This window comes from Calonectris borealis, chromosome 1 (genome assembly GCF_964195595.1).
Source record: "Calonectris borealis chromosome 1, bCalBor7.hap1.2, whole genome shotgun sequence".
Lineage (NCBI taxonomy): Eukaryota > Metazoa > Chordata > Aves > Procellariiformes > Procellariidae > Calonectris > Calonectris borealis.
Genome location: NC_134312.1, coordinates 124629774 through 124648516, shown reverse-complemented (window position 1 = coordinate 124648516; position 18743 = coordinate 124629774). Strand labels below are relative to the sequence as shown.

Here is an 18743-nt window from a genome sequence, read left to right as displayed (position 1 = left end):
ATAGTATTTTTTTAGAAAAGACATTTTTGGAGAACAAAACAAAAAATATTTGACAAGAATATGCTTTTGTTTTCAGACTTTGGGGTGAACCTGTAAATCTCCGTGAACAACATGATGCTTTAGAATTTTTTAATTCCTTGGTGGACAGTTTAGACGAAGCTTTAAAAGCTTTGGGCCATCCAGCAATGTTAAGTAAAGTTTTAGGAGGGTCCTTTGCTGATCAGAAGATTTGTCAAGGATGCCCACATCGGTAAGTGTTTAAGATTCTCCTTTCTTACAGAAAAACAACCTGTGTTTGTATCCTTATAGAAGTGACTAAAGAGTAAAGAGTGGGTTTTTTTGTGTGGTTTTGGGTTGTTTTTTTTAAAGCTAATAGAATTTGCTACCTTGTTTTTTCTAGAGCCTTAATATTAATTTGTCTTCAAGTGCCTTGAAATACTTGATTATTATCGGTTCTACTTAGCAGATTGTATGTGAAGCATTGTGTATTGATCAGGGGAGGAAAAGATAGAGCTTTTTCATGTTAAAAGTGAAAACAACTTAGGGACCAAATGCAATGTATAAAATTTTAAGACAATGGCCAACAGCTGTTGCTGTCTTCAGACTTCCATCGCGTGTGGATAGAGCTGACCCAAGTATGAATCTTCAATTCCAATGAGTAAAACTCCATTCATTCTCACCATGTAAGCTGTAATTAAGGAGAATGGTGTAGAAAGTTTATCTTTTTCTTAAGATTTCTGCTGTATTTTTAATTAACTTAAAATGTGAATACTGAAATTTAGCTTCATATAGGGTATGTAAAAAAAGCACCCATACCAAATCAGACTGAAAGTAGCCCGCTATCTTGATGATGGTGATCAATGACAAATGCTTAGTGAAGGAATAGAACTAGGCATTGTACAGTTGTACTTCTCTAGACTTTTTCTTCTGTATCCCTTTTGAGGTGGATGATTAGAATTGCATGCAAGATTCAAGATGGCCTAATGATGGACTTGTTCTTTTTCAACAGTTGGCTTTTTTATTACTGCGTTAAATTTTGTGTCACTAACGGTTGGCCTTACTGTTCACTACATCTTTCAGATCATGTGTGATTCTTAAACGATGTAGATCTCTCTGCACATTACCACTGCAAATTCTCTTTTATTGTGGAAGTTGACCATTTACTGTTGTCCTTCAGTTAGCAATTAAAATACAGGAAAAAACACTGATACAAACTGATTTTATTGTGGTAATCTTTCAACTTCAGTTGAGCTCGTGGGTGAATTAGAAGAACTTAAAAGTGGAACATCTTAAGTTTCATGGGTTAAAATGTGTGACCAGCAGTAAGTTGAAATATTGCAAGATAAAATGAAAGCACTGATTTTATTTTATATGCAATGGGTAATTAAATGGAAGATACAGATGTGAAGCAATTTGAGTTACCATTCATTCCTGATATTATGTACTATTGTGAAGTATTACCTGTCTTTTTGGAACTCTACTGGATTTGCGTAATTGTACTTCTTAATAAAAATGTTACCCTGATTGTAGTTTAGGGAGGAGAAAACTGATGGTAAACTAAACTATTGTATTGGGGTATGACAGATTAACAGCCTTTCTAAATTTGTAAGTCATTTAATAGATGAATGAATATTACTGTTTTGGTTGAAGTGTTTCTAAATATTAATTTATTCACTGTTATAAAAACCTTTGTATGCTTGATGGCAGAAACAAGCCCTGTAGGGTTATGTTGGAATAGATGCAAATTTTTTAATTTATTCATCACTTCTTTATCTTTTTTAAAAAAAAAAAAATTGTTTCCAAGATGTCTTAACTGGTTGTTTCTCAAGCATTGCTGGTTCATTGTTTGAAGGTTATAGCAGAACACAGTAAGTCAAAGCCAGTCATAAATAGGCAAAGTGATTTTATGAAGACAGCTATTCAGGTTTTTTCAGATAGAAAAATAAAAAGGCTTTTTTTTTTTTTGAGCTATTGTCTTTAAAAAAAGGTCAGCAATGGAAAAAGTACTCTAGTTTGCTATCTGTGCTTCTCTACTAGCTTAAGTTAGCCAAGAGTCTGTCACGCTACTTTAGCTGCTTTAAAAACAAGATGTACTAAAAGATTCAGCTTCCGTGATCTTTTCAGTGTATTTGAGACATACAGGTAATTTCTATGATCTTCATGAAATAACTATAGTTAGTGCAGATCAAAAAATACAATGTGCAGGTACTGTAATTTAATTGTAGGAAGACTAGAATAAAAAAGAGTTCAGTTCTTTTTTTACTGCTTATAGCCTTTTGCCAAAAGTTGACATCAAATGCTGAATAAAACTTTCACAGTAACATGCTGTGTAGCACCTGTAAAACATAAAAGTTGAACACATTTCTACCTTTCTCTTATATCTGTTCGTTGGTAGGTACGAATGTGAGGAATCCTTCACAACTCTGAATGTAGATATAAGAAATCACCAAAACCTTCTTGATTCTTTGGAACAGTATGTCAAAGGGGATTTATTGGAAGGTGCAAATGCATATCATTGTGAAAAATGCAACAAAAAGGTAATGATTCCTTATATATTAAATTTGTGTACAACTGTGATGTTATAGCCGTAATAAGTTCAGTCTTAGTTCATGTTCAGGGAAAAAAAGTTACCCTTTAATTACTGAATTCAGTTGTTGCTAAGAGTATATGAATGGAAACTTAAGAGCTGATAACGGTTATGTCCTTTTTTAGGTTGATACAGTGAAACGCTTGTTGATTAAGAAGTTGCCTCCAGTTCTTGCAATCCAGTTGAAACGATTTGATTATGACTGGGAAAGGGAATGTGCAATCAAGTTCAACGATTATTTTGAATTTCCACGAGAGCTGGACATGGAGCCTTACACGGTGGCAGGTGTAGCTAAATTGGAAGGAGATGATGTAAATCCTGAAAATCAGATAATACAAAATGAACAGTCTGAAAATGAACACTCTGGGAGCACAAAATACAGGCTTGTTGGTGTACTTGTACACAGTGGCCAGGCCAGTGGTGGACATTATTACTCTTATATTATCCAGAGGAATGGTGGAGATGGTGAGAAAAATCGATGGTATAAATTTGACGATGGAGATGTGACAGAGTGTAAAATGGATGATGATGAAGAAATGAAAAATCAGTGTTTTGGTGGAGAATACATGGGAGAAGTATTTGATCACATGATGAAGCGTATGTCCTACAGACGCCAGAAGAGGTGGTGGAATGCTTATATTCTTTTTTATGAACGTATGGACACAATAGACAAAGACAATGAACTAATAAAATATATTTCAGAACTTGCTATCACCACTAAACCCCATCAGATTAAAATGCCATCAGCCATTGAACGAAGTGTACGGAAGCAGAACGTGCAGTTCATGCATAATCGTATGCAGTACAGCCTAGAATATTTCCAGTTCATAAAGAAGTTGCTTACTTGTAATAGCGTCTACTTAAATCCTCCTCCAGGTTAGTATGTTAGAGCAATAATTATGGATTAATTTCTTGCAAGAAGAGTGTTGATTTGTGTTGTCAAGAATTTGTTTAGCCAGTGAAAATTTTGTGCATTCTGCTTTGAATACTCCGTCTTTCTGGACTTCTGCAGTTAAACTCTGTTGTTGAGTTGTTCTTCAGTGATAACATGCCAGAATATTTAGCAAAAAATACTTAGATAAACTATCAACTATTATTCGGTTTATGTACTAAGTCATGTTAAAATACTTAAGTTTGTGGGTTGTTCTGCTGAAGACAGTTCTCAAAGGTGAGATGCTGAATTTCTAAAAATCAGACATGTTACCTGTCTTAAAGCTTACATTTTTCAGATGATACATTATAGAACCTAGAGGCTGTTTTGATCAAGTTTCTTGCTAAAATTGGAACACAATGTCAAACAAAATAGTAATCTGGAATCAGTTAAATTATTAAAAGTAAATTGCTTTTACTTTGTCTACATGTGAGTATTTTGATTTTTCTGTAGGACAAGATCATCTGTTGCCTGAAGCAGAAGAAATAACTATGATTAGTATTCAGCTTGCTGCTAGATTTCTCTTCACCACAGGATTTCATACAAAGAAAATAGTCCGTGGCCCTGCTAGTGATTGGTATTTTGTCTTTTAACAACAATACAGTTTTGGAAGTTTGATGTCTGTTAAAAGATCCCACTTATATACATAGGACAACAAAAGGTGCTAGTGGTCTGTCCCATTTTCCCCTCTACCCCAAATACGTGGTCAAGGTGCACGTGAAAAGGGGACAAAATTTGAACAGAAAATACTAGGAAGAAATTGAGCCTTAAAATAAGCTGCTGAGCTGAACAGCTTCAAATTTAATTTTCAAACAGAGCTTAAATCTACCTTTTGTCTGTCTTTTAAAAAGAATAAAGGGAGTAGAATCTATCGCTAGCACAAAACTAATAGGTTGTGTATTCTGACTAATTCAGAATGGTTTGTTCATGGTTTGAGTAGTTTTAAACAAAGCTCTTTTCAACCCATTTTTGCAGCTTATATTTGTATTCTGTTTTTGAAACTATATATATAGTCTTTTAGACTCTGTTAGTAGAGTGCTTTATGTACATTGCTACAGGGCCTGTAATTCAAAACTGTAGTATAACAAACAGTACAATCTTATTCATAGCACCACAGCATTTTAGTCTTTAAGCTAGGTTATTCTGTGTTGGGGAGAGAAGTGTGGGTTACTACTGGTAAAACTAGAGAGAAAATTTAGTATTCGTGATGACCAGTAGTTTACCAGCTACTAGTAAGTAATTGAGTAATACATGGCAAATAGTTACCCTAAGTTTTTCTCCAATAGCAACTTTCAGAGTAGCTAAGTTACTTCTGTTACTCTAACAGATCAAGAGGAGTTCAAATATTGCTGCAGGAAGGAGGAGAGAGTCACACAACACCCTCTCTGGAGCAGATACTTTACTCTTTGGGGTTGTTGTGTGTTTTGTTTTTGGTTTTTGGTTTTGTTGCTTGTGGGGGTTTTTGGGGTTTTTTTGTGGGTGGTTTTTTTTTTTTAAGATCTGTAAATGCGAATATAAATTCCTGATGGGTTACATATTTAGTTACCTGTCTTATACACAGCTCATGAAATCCACCTCACATGTTCTCTGCTGCTCACCCTCTCCCCGAGTTCCAATACAGAGGGAATGATGGCTGCCAATTTAGGACCTGCTTTGAGTACTAGTTTGGGAGTTAGGGGATGTAATCCTGTCTTAGTTCTTATGGGTGATAGAAGTAAAATGCTACAGTTTAAATGTAAGGTTTTTAATTGAAGTACCTTTTAAATTTGTGATTGCTGGTAACAGAGAGTATCACTATAGGAACTACAGTTTATCTGACTGTAAGCATTTTGTGAGCAAAAATGTTTGGGGATCAACTTTAACATGTATTTTCATCAAATTCTGTAAAAGAATACATATGCCACAATTCATTAATGTCTACATTTGGTCATAATCTCTTAGTTGTGTCATCTTCTATTTCAGGTATGATGCATTATGCATCCTTCTTCGTCACAGCAAGAATGTACGCTTTTGGTTTGCACACAACGTCCTTTTTAATGTTTCAAACCGCTTCTCTGAGTATCTTTTGGAATGCCCTAGTGCAGAAGTGAGGGGTGCATTTGCAAAACTTATAGTATTTATTGCACATTTTTCATTGCAAGACGGACCATGTCCTTCACCTTTTGCCTCTCCTGGACCTTCCAGTCAGGTATTTAATTTTCTAATGAAAAACTTTAGAAACTTATTCTTACTTATTCTTATTTCTTCATTATAAGCATTTAATGTAAAGTAAATTCTGGAGTAGGTGCATCAGTGTTGACAGGAAAGCTGGACAGTCCATTTTGCACTACATAACATGATCTAACTCAACCAGTTTATGTGAGAGTTGCTGTCAAAGGGGTTCAGTTTCCCCTCATTTGTAAATCTCTGTAAAGACTAAGTAGCGAGAACTTTGAGTTGAGTTGCGAGTGTGAAATCTGCGAAATAAAAGTAGTGGCTTATAATAAAGTAATGTGTAGGGGAGTGAACCCTTGTTTTTCATTTAGAATTAAAAAATTAAACAAACAAAAAACAAACAAAACCCACGAAAACATGCAGGAGCTCCTTATGTTTTCTTCCCCTGTATCCTGAAATATTGAAATTGTCAAAAATCGTAACTTTGCGTGGGAGTAGACAGTGAATTGCCTAATTTTATACACCTAGGACTGACAAACAAAAAAAAAAAAGCCAAAAACTTAATGTAACACTTGTCATAATGATGTTTTTGTTTGGACTGTATTAAAATATAAAAGAACAACCTTTTTGAGCCTTTGCTTTGTCATGTTTTTAATGTCTACAGCAAGACACTTTTTATTTGTATTGTTCCACTTAGCTTCTCAGAGTGCTTTTACTACTGTATCCAGCAAAAGAATTTGTATTAAGTTAAAGCTGCATATGCTTTGACGGTGTTTTGTTTCATGAGATATTTGAGGTAAACCTGTAAAGGTGATTTGGTTGTCTGTCTTAGTCTATGAAGTTCACAGTGGAAATGCGTGTGCTTTTCTGAGTATTTAAGCCTAGCTGCTATTGAAGAAAAAGCTCAATTAAAAGCTTCTATACTTTCACAATTTCTTGGACTTACATGGTAGTTAGTGATGGGAGCCTTATTCTCTGTATGTCTGTGTTTCTTTGTGTGAGATACAGAAGACTAACCAGCTGCTCGTATTTTAGACCTTGTATGAATCCCATACCTTTTAACCAATTCTGTTTTCTGCCATAGTAGAAAGTATAAACTAAATAAAGATTTGATAGGTTCAACCACTAATACTAAAACTCTTTTTTAATAGGCTTATGATAACTTAAGTTTAAGTGATCACTTACTGAGAGCGGTACTAAATCTTCTAAGAAGGGAAGTATCTGAACATGGGCGCCATTTGCAGCAGTATTTCAATCTGTTTGTGATGTATGCCAATCTAGGTAAGCAAATTACACACACTTTTACTGATGATACTGTAATAAACTGTTTTTTATTAATGATCCAGTTACACAGGTAACAGCAGGAGAATCCAGTTTTTCAGCATTAAATGTCATATAAATGCTCTCTAGAGCATCTGTGTTCCTCCAGCTTGGAGTTTGGGGCTTTAATCTTCCTGCCATCCTTGGAAGATTAACACAGGAAGCTTGGAGCAGTAAGATTGTGCCCTCCTGAGAGGGTGTGGGGGTGAAAAAATGGCAAGAGAGATGATGCTTTGTTCAGGGCTCATTTGCAGGGAGGTCATGAGACCAAAGAAGCATGTGGGGCTGTCAACTGGTTTGAGCCTGAAGAAGTTGAGGAAGATAAAAGTTCAAAGAAGGGAGAGGTGCATGATTCTCCTTTATGGAAATGTCAATACAGATGGTCATGCCTTTTTGTCTATATATTCTAACTGTGCGCTTTCAATATTAATTTCTTTAGTTCACCTTTGAAGTTCACAGCTATGTATGCAAAACACTGATTCTATATTTGTCTTCCCTTTAAAGACTCTTTGGGAGGCTGAGGAAATAGCTCAATCTATATATGTTCTTAGACATCATTGCTTGCCAGAATGCTTTTACCATAGACATCATATGAGGTAAAAGAAAGCAAGAATCGGGAAATTCCACTATAAAATTTATTGGATGTTGTAGTTCCTCCCAAGATAAACAGGCAAGAAAAGCCACTGTTTTTGCAACATAGGAAGGCTTAAGTAAAGTTCTCCCAGGCTAGAGACAGTGATTCTTTTCACAAAGACTAGAGGCCTAAATTTTCTGAATAAAGATTACATTAGAGATTGAATATGATCGCAAATGCATATTTATTTTTAGCATCTTTGAATGCAAGACTAGTAGGACTACCTGTATTTGCAGGTGCTACACGTAAGACCCATTATACACGTGCTATAATATAACTGAGATGAGATGGTTATCAGTTTTGTGGTGATGCACTGTGGCACTTCCAGTATCACCCATTTTTATTCAGGATCTTAACTGTATCCAGCATTATGAAAATAGAAATAAGTATAGATTTAGAAGTATACAAAAACTTGTGTTAAATTCTGGATTATGTAGGTTATTTGCATAGAAGGTCGCTAGCCTGTATACTAAGAATAGAATAAAATAATACTAATAGTATCTGAAGTAACTGTTACAAACAAAAATCATTTTTGCAGTTAAACTGAAATCAGACCTATTCACGTTCAAACGAACAGCTGTAATCATGCTTTCTTTTAGCATTACTAGCATGCTGAAAACCAATTGATGATTTATTGATGAAACTGTTTCTCAGAGGGGTTAATCCATTGCTGCTTTATATATTTGCCTGGAGGAAGAGCGATTAAGAGTATTAAAATGCAAGTCAAATGAATAAAGGATTGCTTTTGCACTCTCAGGTTGATGACAGTAGTCACAGGTTCATATCTAGTGAATTGTCACAGAGCTCTCCATTCTTACTTTCCGGAGTTATTAGGGTTTTCTATTGGGGGCCTGTTTCTCTTTCACATGTGGTAGCCTAAGTGACAAAGCGTCTTTCTCTACGGCAAGATACGATATTCTTCCATAGTGGTAGTCTATTACGCTCTCCCTCTTACTCTAATACAAGATATTTTCACCATTTTATGTAAAGTAACTAGGAGATCCAGTTCCCTTGGAAATTTTACAAAATGCCCATAATACTGAGCACCTCACCCATTGCTGGTTATCGGCTTATGCAGGCAAGTTATAAATGTGTTAGATTACTTTATGGCTAAAGTGTTAAGCAAGTGTATCAGTCCAAATGGAGTTATTTCAGTATTTCCACATAGAAGTCACACACACACACAGAGTTCTGGAAGCTCTTTCATGTGAGTAGGCAATTTTAAAGGAATTTAATTTCCTATCTGTAAAATTAATCTGGGTAATTGTGTTAACTGAATTTCACCTATAATGTATGTTGCTTTCATATACTTTGTCTACCAAAGCATTCTCTGTTAGGCAGGTTCCGTCATGACCCCCAGAAGTGGACTTAATGTCATTACAGAGAAGAGAGATGCAATTCTTCTGCTCTAAGTTTCCTTTTCTTTACTAGTTTTTCATAGTCAGTGCAATTGAAGCCTCTGACTAGGAAAGCACTCAGAAGCCAGATGGAAAAGCATAACTAGATTTTATTTGTGGGTCTGATCGTTAGCGCAATCTACGCTGCAAAGATAAACATGGAAATATTAAGCAGTTGTGCTTGTCTTACTACTGTTAACTGAAGGCTTCTGTAGGGATGTAGAGTGTTCATTCGGCAAAAGCCACAATACATCATTCCTGCAGCACCCCAAGTTCTGTGAAAAAGATTAAATTGTCTGACACTTTGAGAAATCAAATAATACATTGTTCACGTCAAAGCAAGCGAGAGATCAGTTCTATAAAGGATGTAACTACAAAACTACCTAACATAATCAAAAAGATACTGTAAAAGAGCTCTAATAACGTGCTATTTGGATTCCTCCTTATCAGAAAGATGGTAGGTAAGGTCCAGTTGTATTCAGAATAAGAAGTGTATGTAAAGTTGTGACTTTTAATCAAACTGAGAAACAAGATCAGAAGGGACATACCGAATTTACTGGTAAGTACTTGTGTAGTACGTGCAAAATATTCTTGCGGTGAAACTAGCTTTGGATTTTTTGGTTGGCTGGGTTTTTGGTTGGTTTTGGAGGTTTTCTCATTTTGTTTTTTGTTTTTTTCTGAAATTGATTTTGTCACTCTTGTTTACGCTTACTGCATAGTATGGCACGGTTGGAAATGTCTTAAAATCTAGGACATGATGGAAAAACAACAAAATATACTGTGGGGGATGTTCATCCTACCCTAGGCCTCACAATAAAAAGATTAATTCTTTGTCCAAAAGACTTCTCTGAGGCTTTGCTATTAACACAGATGCTAGTTACTTAAGTGCTAATGAGCATTGTTAAGAAATTGTAGTAATTTACAGCTTTCCTTCAGTGTGATTTTTCAGCTGAACATAATTTTCTTGTGCATTTTTACTGATTTGATTTTTTTTTCCTCAGAAAGCATAAATGATGGTTATAATAAAACCCAGCAACTGAAAAGTTACAAATCATGTAAACAGTAGTTATTTTTCCTTTCAAAAAAACCCAAACAAACTATTGTCAGTGCCAGAAACAAGATGTATCTTTTTTTTTACTCCCTGTCCTCCCCTCGCTCCCCCCCCCCCAGGTGTAGCAGAGAAGACACAACTTCTGAAACTAAATGTTCCTGCAACCTTCATGCTTGTGGCTCTGGATGAAGGTCCAGGTCCTCCAATTAAATACCAGTATGCTGAACTGGGGAAGCTATACACTGTTGTGTCACAACTGATCCGTTGTTGCAATGTGTCATCGCGGATGCAGTCGTCTATCAATGGTATAGTGAAATTTAAGTTTTCCTTAGATTAATTGAATATATCAGTAAATGTCTTTTGTGCATATTTAGCTATTATGTGTAAAATGGATTAGCTGGAAAAATGTTTGCCTTTTATGTTTAGCAACTCCTTTTGTTTAAAGACAGAAATCTCTTTGTTGTAAGCAAAACTGATTTGCTATACTAAAAAGCACAAGACAGAAATCTGTTCTATATCTTATGCTTCTTGGCTTATTCCTTAAAGATATAGGAAAACAACTGAGTAGTAAAGTAGTAGTTTGTTGATTACAAAATAGTAATGATTTTAGATTAGTTTAAGCTCATTGTAAAGAGTTGCATGAAGATCTTTTGATTCTGAGTAGGCAATAAAATAATAGATTACTTTCACGTTACCAGTACAGAAGTAATATGTACAGGAGAAACACTATAGCAGGCTCTGAAATAGCTACTACTGCTTATCAGTAAAGAGATCTTGCATTGTTGTGGATAGCTCTTGAAAATGATTTGGTGCTTGTTCGCAGTCAAGACGACAAACAGAAGCCAGCACTTTAATTTATAAAAGATAATCAGCTAGAAATTGGTCAACCACAGTATAAATCATTAATATCTCCAGTAGCTGAATAGAGTGCAGTTATTTCTGAGAAATGGTGACAGAATATTGGGCTACGTGGACTTTATAGCCTGTATATGTGCACGTTCTATTAAGCATATTTTAGAAAACCTGATTAGGAATCTGTAGAGAAGCTATTTAATGGCAAACTCATTACAGCTTGATGTGTCAGGCTATAAAGTTAATAGGCTAGAATGTGCTATAGTAAGATTAATGAACTGAAAATTTTACCGTGCTATAATAAGCTTCAGAACCATTAGACAGTTTTGATTTGGTTTTGTTTCCAGTGCATTATTTGAGGCTTACACTGAAAAGATATTCTACCTATGAAAAATAATGGTATATTCACTGTATTCATAATGTTGTACTAAAAAAAATACTTTGTGTGAACATTACTCTTGACTACTGATTATGATTACTATTTGCAGAGTGAAGTTATTTTTTGCTTCAGCATATTAAGCTAAAAAAGTTCTCCCTTGAACTTCTGGGCATCTTCAAACAATAACTCAAAACACTGCCAAATTTAGAAACATCAGGAGCAAATCAACAGTCTTTCCTTACACAAAATGAAGCTTACTAAATAAGATGCATTAATTTTTATTCTTTCAAAAATATATTACTTCTCTCTACGCTCTAGAGATTCAGACGGGACTGTTCTGACATAGATATTCCTCTGAACCCTTTCCCATTGCCTAGTGAAGTAAATAGACCTTGTGTCCTAAAGTGTCATAGATTTGGGATGTGTTACACAAGCAACGAAGCAGATAAATTCATGAGATAGGAGGCTTTCACTGAGGAAACTCTCAGTAATTTCTCTTCTTGCATATGAACGTGTCTCCAGCTGTTCTGCTTTGATTGTCACTGCATAATCTTATCTGAGAGGAAGAAGTAGCTCCCTCAGGCAGCAAGTGTCAAGCTTCACAATCAGAAAACTTAGTTATTTCATACCATAGTATTTTTCAAAGAAAATCAGCTGTTAGGGAGGGGTTGGGTTTTTTCCCATCTGTTGTTTTTTGATGGGTTACACTAGTTTATATTTTGTTGGGTCTACACTGAAAGTACTTCAGTACCTTTTCATCTGTAATAACTGTTTGTTCTAGGTAATCCCCCACTTGCCAACCCTTATGGTGATCCTAATTTATCTCAACCTATAATGGCACTTCAGCAGAATGTAGCAGACATTTTGTTTGTGAGAACTAGTTATGTGAAGAAAATTATTGAAGATTGCAGCAACTCTGAAGAGACCATCAAGTTGCTTCGTTTCTGCTGTTGGGAGAATCCTCAGTTCTCTTCCACTGTCCTCAGTGAACTTCTCTGGCAGGTAAAATTAAAAGCTGGGAGAAAGATGGGAATATAAATGTCTATGATGCAAGATTCTATATTTATATATAGGAATGTTGTATTAAATACTGAACAGGTGCTTGATAAACTTTCCTTAAGGTGGCATCCTCTGTCGGTATTTACATCATGTTGGAGTACTATGAGAAGTCCTTTTATGAGTTTAGCAAAGCAATTGACCTTGTATGAGTTAGGAACGCTATGTTAAGGATGGAAAGTAACTAGGCTGAGGTGGTCTTTATGTATTCCAAGAGCATTTCCTAAAGCTCTTCTGTCATTATCCGTAAAAGAGCTTCTTACATTGCATGGAAAGTTAGAATCATTTCCTAAGATCTCCCTTGTACTTATTTTGAGTATGTTCATAAGGTTCTTTTTTACAAGTCTGCAGAACATACTTGGCTTTAGACTCAGGAAAGAATCTTTGGGACCGTCTTATTTTTCTTTTGTAATCTCTGTAAGGTTAGTCACGCTTTTCCCCTCCATATAGAATTTTTGTCTTCTGTTAGCTCATCTTTATATTTGCCTATTTTTTTTCCCATGTAAACATCACATTTTTCTATGTCCTTTTGTTTGGCACTTGAAAGAATCGTAATAAAAATCACTTTACTGATATTTTGCTAACCATGTATTTTGCATTTTAGGATAACCTTTGAAGATAATCTTTGAATGTACTGTTTAAAAGTAGCAATATCAGTGAAAAACACCATTTTGTAATTTTGCTTTTCTAAAGGTGTTTTTTTTAAGGTAGCTTCTTCAGCACCTCATGCTTGGGGCTTCAGATAAATTGTGTTAGAAACTCATGAGGAAACATGTTGTCCTTTACAAAACCTACTAAATTTAAAAAAAAAAAAAAACAAAAAACAAAAAACAACCAAAAAAAAAAACAGAACAAAAAAAACCCCACAAACCAACAAAACCACAACTCCCCAAAAACCCTGACACAATCAACATTTTAAAAAAAAAGTATGCATTGTATCTCGAAATATCTTTTAAATTACAGTAAACTGCACTTCAAATGAATTGTGTTCTTGTATTGGACCATGTAATCTGCATGCTTCAAGGAATGCTTTCTTATGTTCTCTGCATTTTTACTTTTTAAGGTTGCATATTCATATACATACGAGCTTCGACCTTATTTGGATCTGCTTCTGCAAATCCTATTAATTGAGGACTCTTGGCAAACTCACAGGTTAGTATTTACCTGTCTGTTTATAATTCAAGATTATTATGTTTTGTTGCTAATACTTTCAAAAGGTTTGTTTTAAATAGGTATTAAATCAAAATACAGGAATAAAGCATTTTTTTTCAACTTTTATCTCAATTTTTGAGATATGTCTACAATTTCTTACCCTCACCTTCCTTACTTTTGAGAACTTTGCTGCTTAGTCCTATAAACCCAGGATTTTTCACATGCAAGAGAATGTGCCATTTAGGCTAAACTCATTGGTATTTACTGCCAGGTGCTTAGGTTGATTCTTACAAACATCTCATTCAAGAGGGTCCAATAATAGCCTGGTCTTACTAAGAAGCACATAGTCAGTCATAGTAGTGATACCAAGACGTGTAAAGTGTGAACTTGGGAGAAAAGTATATTTCATACATAAATATTCTCTATGTGATCACATTTCAAGAGAATTTTAACTTCAATATATTAAATATTCATCCAGTTTCAAATAAGGCTTTTGAAAGTTGAGGTGAAAAAAATGTAATTATCGCAAATACTGACTACTTGAAAGAAGAGTCAATTTTTCAGAAGTTTTATATAGTAGTAGTAGGTGAGGTAACACAAAATGAATGTCATCAACATGCTACCTGACAATATTGCAAAATGTCACTGTTTTCAGATTAAGTGAATATACATAGTACCAGATTTACTAAATCATTTGCAACCATGTCTCATTTGACATTTAAAATACTTTGAGTAAGAGCACACTTGCCGTGTGCAATAGGGGTATTGGAGTGAACTCATGTACTTAACCTGTAGAAGTAGACTGCGCTCTTAGGATTTTATCAGTTGCCTAGCCTTACTTTAGAAGATACTCTAAGAGAAGATGGTAGTCTGGCTTACCACACTGCAAAACATGAAGACTAGGTTGGAGGGATTTCTTCATTTTCTTTATAGGAATTACAGCTTAGGTAAGGGACGAGAATACTCTTTATACATAGGCGTTTCAGTTTTGCATATGTATGTATATGTAATGCATACATAACGCAGTTTCTTTATATTTTCTTCCTGATAAACAAATACTTCCATAAGATGTCTTTAAGACCACAGAATGCTGGAGGATGGGCATACTTTAGTAGATGTGAAGTAAAATAAAATATTTTATTGGGTGGAAATGCAGGTGAGAAATCATGGAAGCGGTTGTTTGGGATAGTGCTATGTTTGAAATAACGAGGTATGAAGGAGGTTGAATATTGCGGTATGGTTTTCACTATACTTGGAGGTGTACATCACTTCGTATTCAAGATTGCAGTCTCAGGAATAGCAGTATTCGTTGGAATTGTATTAGGCTTCAGCGGAGGGGTATTAAGTGTCCAGCTGCAGTCATCCTCTGATTTCTTGCTGCCACTTCTGGCAGTACCTTGGAGTACTGGTCTTTGTCCTGTGCTTGGTTTTGCTGTGATAATCACAGATTTTTAATGATCTTTGTCTTCTTTTTCAAAAAAAAACTGAATAGTGTAACTGTCCATAGTAAATGGTAATATCTAACTCATAGAAAACAGGCATCATCTGATCTTGGACAGTGAGCATCCTTCGGTGTTCCTTGTATTCTTGTACTGTGAGGTGGCTGCTGCTGTTCTTTGGCATCAGACCTGCTCTCATAAATTTCTTGATTTGACAAGTTCGAGTGCCAAGTCTGGGATAATAGTGTTACAAGTACCATTAAGTTAAATCAGCTGAAGTAAAGCTCATCATCACTTTACAGATGGAGCCTAGGTTGCCAGCTGCCTGGGGTCTATGCGCTGGCTGTTGCCAGGGCTATGAGGAAAGAAGGCAGTTGCTTTTCCTGCAATAAGTGTAATTCTTCGAGACATCAGTGTAGGTTCTGTGCCCTCCTCTGATTTTTTTTTTCAAAGCCCAAAGTACGTCAGTTCTCAGTTCTTGCACAGTTTCAGGTGGCAATTAATTCCTCTACCCCTTGTTAGAGAGCAGAAGACACAGAAAGTGGGCTTAGTTCCAGGGAATGCCCAAGTCCCTTATCCCCATGCACAAGTACGTACCATTCATTCCTCTTCAGAGGAACTGCATCTAAAAAGAGTGTATCTTTGAGAAGTGTAACTATGATGTAAGTAACCATTCTGTTGAGGATTTAACGGTTCCAATTCAGTAAGGACCTATTGAGTTAACAGGTCTATTTTGTAAATGCAGTTGATTTTAAAAATAAGTAATAAAAATTAAATTAGGTAAAGTTGATTGCTGTGATTAGAATTAATCATACTTACATGTTTTACATATCTCATTCAGAGAGTTTAAATGTTACCAAACGTGCTAAAATTATATTACGTATGTGATGTGTCAAGTTAGTTTTCTGATTTAAAAAAAACCCTTAATAAAACCAGAAGTCAGAATATGAGCTATCCCTTTTATAATTACCTTGAAAGTGAAGCCTTAATTCAAATACTAAAACTCTAACACTTGAAGTTGTGGTTTGGTTTTTGGGTTTGGTGGGTTTTTTGTTTGTTTTTGTTTGTTTGTTTTTGTAGGATTCACAATGCACTTAAGGGAATCCCAGATGACAGGGATGGACTATTTGACACCATTCAGCGATCTAAGAATCATTATCAGAAAAGAGCTTATCAGTGTATAAAGTGCATGGTAGCTCTCTTCAGCAACTGTCCTGTAGCCTACCAGATCCTTCAGGTGATACTTTTCATTCTGTTTCTTGCTGCTTTTTTTCCAGTTCTGTGTATTAAAAAAAACCCCCACCGTTACCCAGTTTCATCGCCTTGATGGAACTACAACTTCCAAGCACAATTCATTTGAACCTTCCTATATCAGAAGGTCAATAGATGGGATTGAGAGCAATTCGGTTAAGCTTGCACTCATGATTCTGTGATGCAGCTGCAAATCGGCAGAATTCATTTCAAATCTGAAGTTGTTTTTGTGCAAAAAAAGATATTTCAGGGAGTCTCTTAAACAGCAGCATATGTGTTGGTGGACTGTTCTCTGATAGCTGATATATAGGAAGGGAAAAATATTTCTATTTTAAGAATAGAGAAAATAATTCTGAATTGTTGATTTTCCATCTGCAGAGCAATGGAGATTTGAAGAGAAAATGGACCTGGGCAGTAGAATGGCTTGGAGACGAGCTTGAGCGTAGACCATACACTGGCAATCCCCAATACACCTATAATAATTGGTCTCCACCAATACAAAGCAATGAAACATCAAATGGCTACTTCCTAGAGCGATCGCACAGTGCTAGAATGACTCTTGCAAAAGCTTGTGAACTCTGCCCAGAGGAGGTAAAGAATTAATTTGACTTCTGGTAAAAGATTTGAGTGAAGTGCTTCTGTAAATAATTAACCTTAGCAACAATCTCCAGTCATTGTAGAGGTAACATGTTTTATAAGTGTTTTATAAATATGGATTTCTGTTTTTGTTGGCTTCAGTTACATACTCCTGTGCATTTTTCCACTTTTATTACTGTTTCTGTAGACATCTGTCACTTAAAGAATTAGCAGTATAGAATTGAAATTGACCGTTTAAAGTAGATTATGAATGGGTCTGTTTTTCCAATAATGCATCAATAGTGGGAATTTTTATGTAGTACAGTACAAGCTATGGGTGATGCGGTGGGGTAGAATTTTTCTCCAAGCATGTCTGAAACAATCACTTGCATGTAGGATTGGTTCTGGATAGAATAATTGTAATATGTTTTACCTAAGTAAATTAAATGGTTTTTTTCAAACTTTAGGAACCAGATGATCCTGACGCCCCGGATGAACATGAGTCTTCTCCACCTGAAGATGCCCCACTGTATCCCCATTCACCTGGTTCCCAGTATCAACAGGTAAAAGCTCAGAGTTGAACCATTTATTCAGAGTTCCAGGTTAGCTTTTTTAGCATTTATGGTAACTTAAATTATAGGCATCAGGCCAGAAGCATGTTATTATCAAATACCACACTTGGAGGAATAAAGATAAAGATACCCCTCCATTTTGCCAGGAACAGTTTCAACATCAGAGTTTCAGGTAAGAAATGTTATCAGATCAGGGATTAATCATCTATAGAAAGAGCAGGGGGACAGATGTCATCATAGTCTAGTGCATACTGAATTTGATTCTGTCATATTTGTTGACATTGATAATATTTTCTGAGTTGCTTTCTTGTTTTGAAATACAAAATCAAGCCTTAAGGCCTGAATTTCAGTTTGGGTAATTGGAAGGCTTTCAGGAAAATGCAAATGGCTTTGTTACGTATAGCTTGTGCTATGAACACTGACCTCTAAATCTTAAGTACATATGAAATCTACATCTGTTTTTATGTTAAATGGCTGCTTTGTTAATATCTTTCAGTGGAAAGCCAGATCTGAAAGAAATCATAACCAGGTTTTTTACTGAATTGACTAAATGAATAGATCCCCCACTTAGTTGCCATTTTTTGTTCCAATTCATTTTATATATTCCAAATCTGCTAATTTCCTTTCCTTTCCTGCCCAAACGCATTTTCCCTCCATCTCGCTTTCCTTACTTGATGTTCTCAGCAGAGCAGTTGGTAAGTCATGCAGATTTTCCCACTCCTTTCTGAGCTCCTGAGTTCAGACACGTACTGTAACCTCACCATTACCCGTGTGACATGTTCACTTTCTTGCAAGAGATGGCATTTCTCACTAACACACACAATTCTCATATTCTTAGTTTCTCCACAGTTGGTTAAACTCTGCAAAACAGTAGATAAATGAGATGTTTTAATTTGCCAGATGTGTGTATGACTTTTTAAATTGGGGCAGAGCATCTGCAGAAAACTACTGGTCTAGATTTCATTCAGTTCTGTAACATTAAAGTTTTCCCTCTTAAAAATCAAAGTATGCTGCATAAATACAGGTATGCTTTTTCCATTGTCTTAGGAAAAAAAATGCAAGCTGGTTGAAACTGTTGATAAAATATGTGCACATTTTAACGTCCGCAGCACATAGGCAGCCTCTTCTTTTTTTTTCTTTCTTGCTGCTTTTGCTTTGCATGTAACTGTTGTTATTCAAAAACTGAGATTACTATTTCAAGTCATCCTTTTATCTTTACAAGTTGAAAGTTGGTTTACCTTCTGTGTAAATTAAAAAGGTAAGTGAAAGATGTGATTCAGAGGAATCAAGAAACTGTGATGTGCGTTCATATAGATATTACTACACGGGAAGTTCAGTGTGCTTGAGGATACTTTTCAATAGCCTGAATGTAGAGGGGAAAAGCAAGTAACT

General features: G+C 35.5%; 1 protein-coding gene across 4 annotated transcripts in view; it reads left to right on the top strand.

The window, feature by feature from the left end:
- The window catches only part of USP9X (ubiquitin specific peptidase 9 X-linked), a 109609-nt gene that overhangs the window by 89221 nt on the left and 1645 nt on the right, over window positions 1-18743 (top strand). For 3 of the 4 annotated variants that reach the window (XM_075173969.1, XM_075173963.1, XM_075173977.1), the window contains 12 exons: window positions 77-250; window positions 2396-2537; window positions 2713-3463; window positions 3972-4095; window positions 5481-5706; window positions 6824-6953; window positions 10194-10379; window positions 12087-12307; window positions 13425-13513; window positions 16033-16189; window positions 16582-16794; window positions 17247-17342. In XM_075173969.1, the coding sequence (XP_075030070.1) occupies window positions 77-250; window positions 2396-2537; window positions 2713-3463; window positions 3972-4095; window positions 5481-5706; window positions 6824-6953; window positions 10194-10379; window positions 12087-12307; window positions 13425-13513; window positions 16033-16189; window positions 16582-16794; window positions 17247-17342 (2509 nt within the window). Of the gene's footprint in view, window positions 1-76; window positions 251-2395; window positions 2538-2712; window positions 3464-3971; window positions 4096-5480; window positions 5707-6823; window positions 6954-8963; window positions 9069-10193; window positions 10380-12086; window positions 12308-13424; window positions 13514-16032; window positions 16190-16581; window positions 16795-17246; window positions 17343-18743 lie in introns of those variants that run through there. The other variant, XM_075173985.1, reaches the window with a different exon arrangement.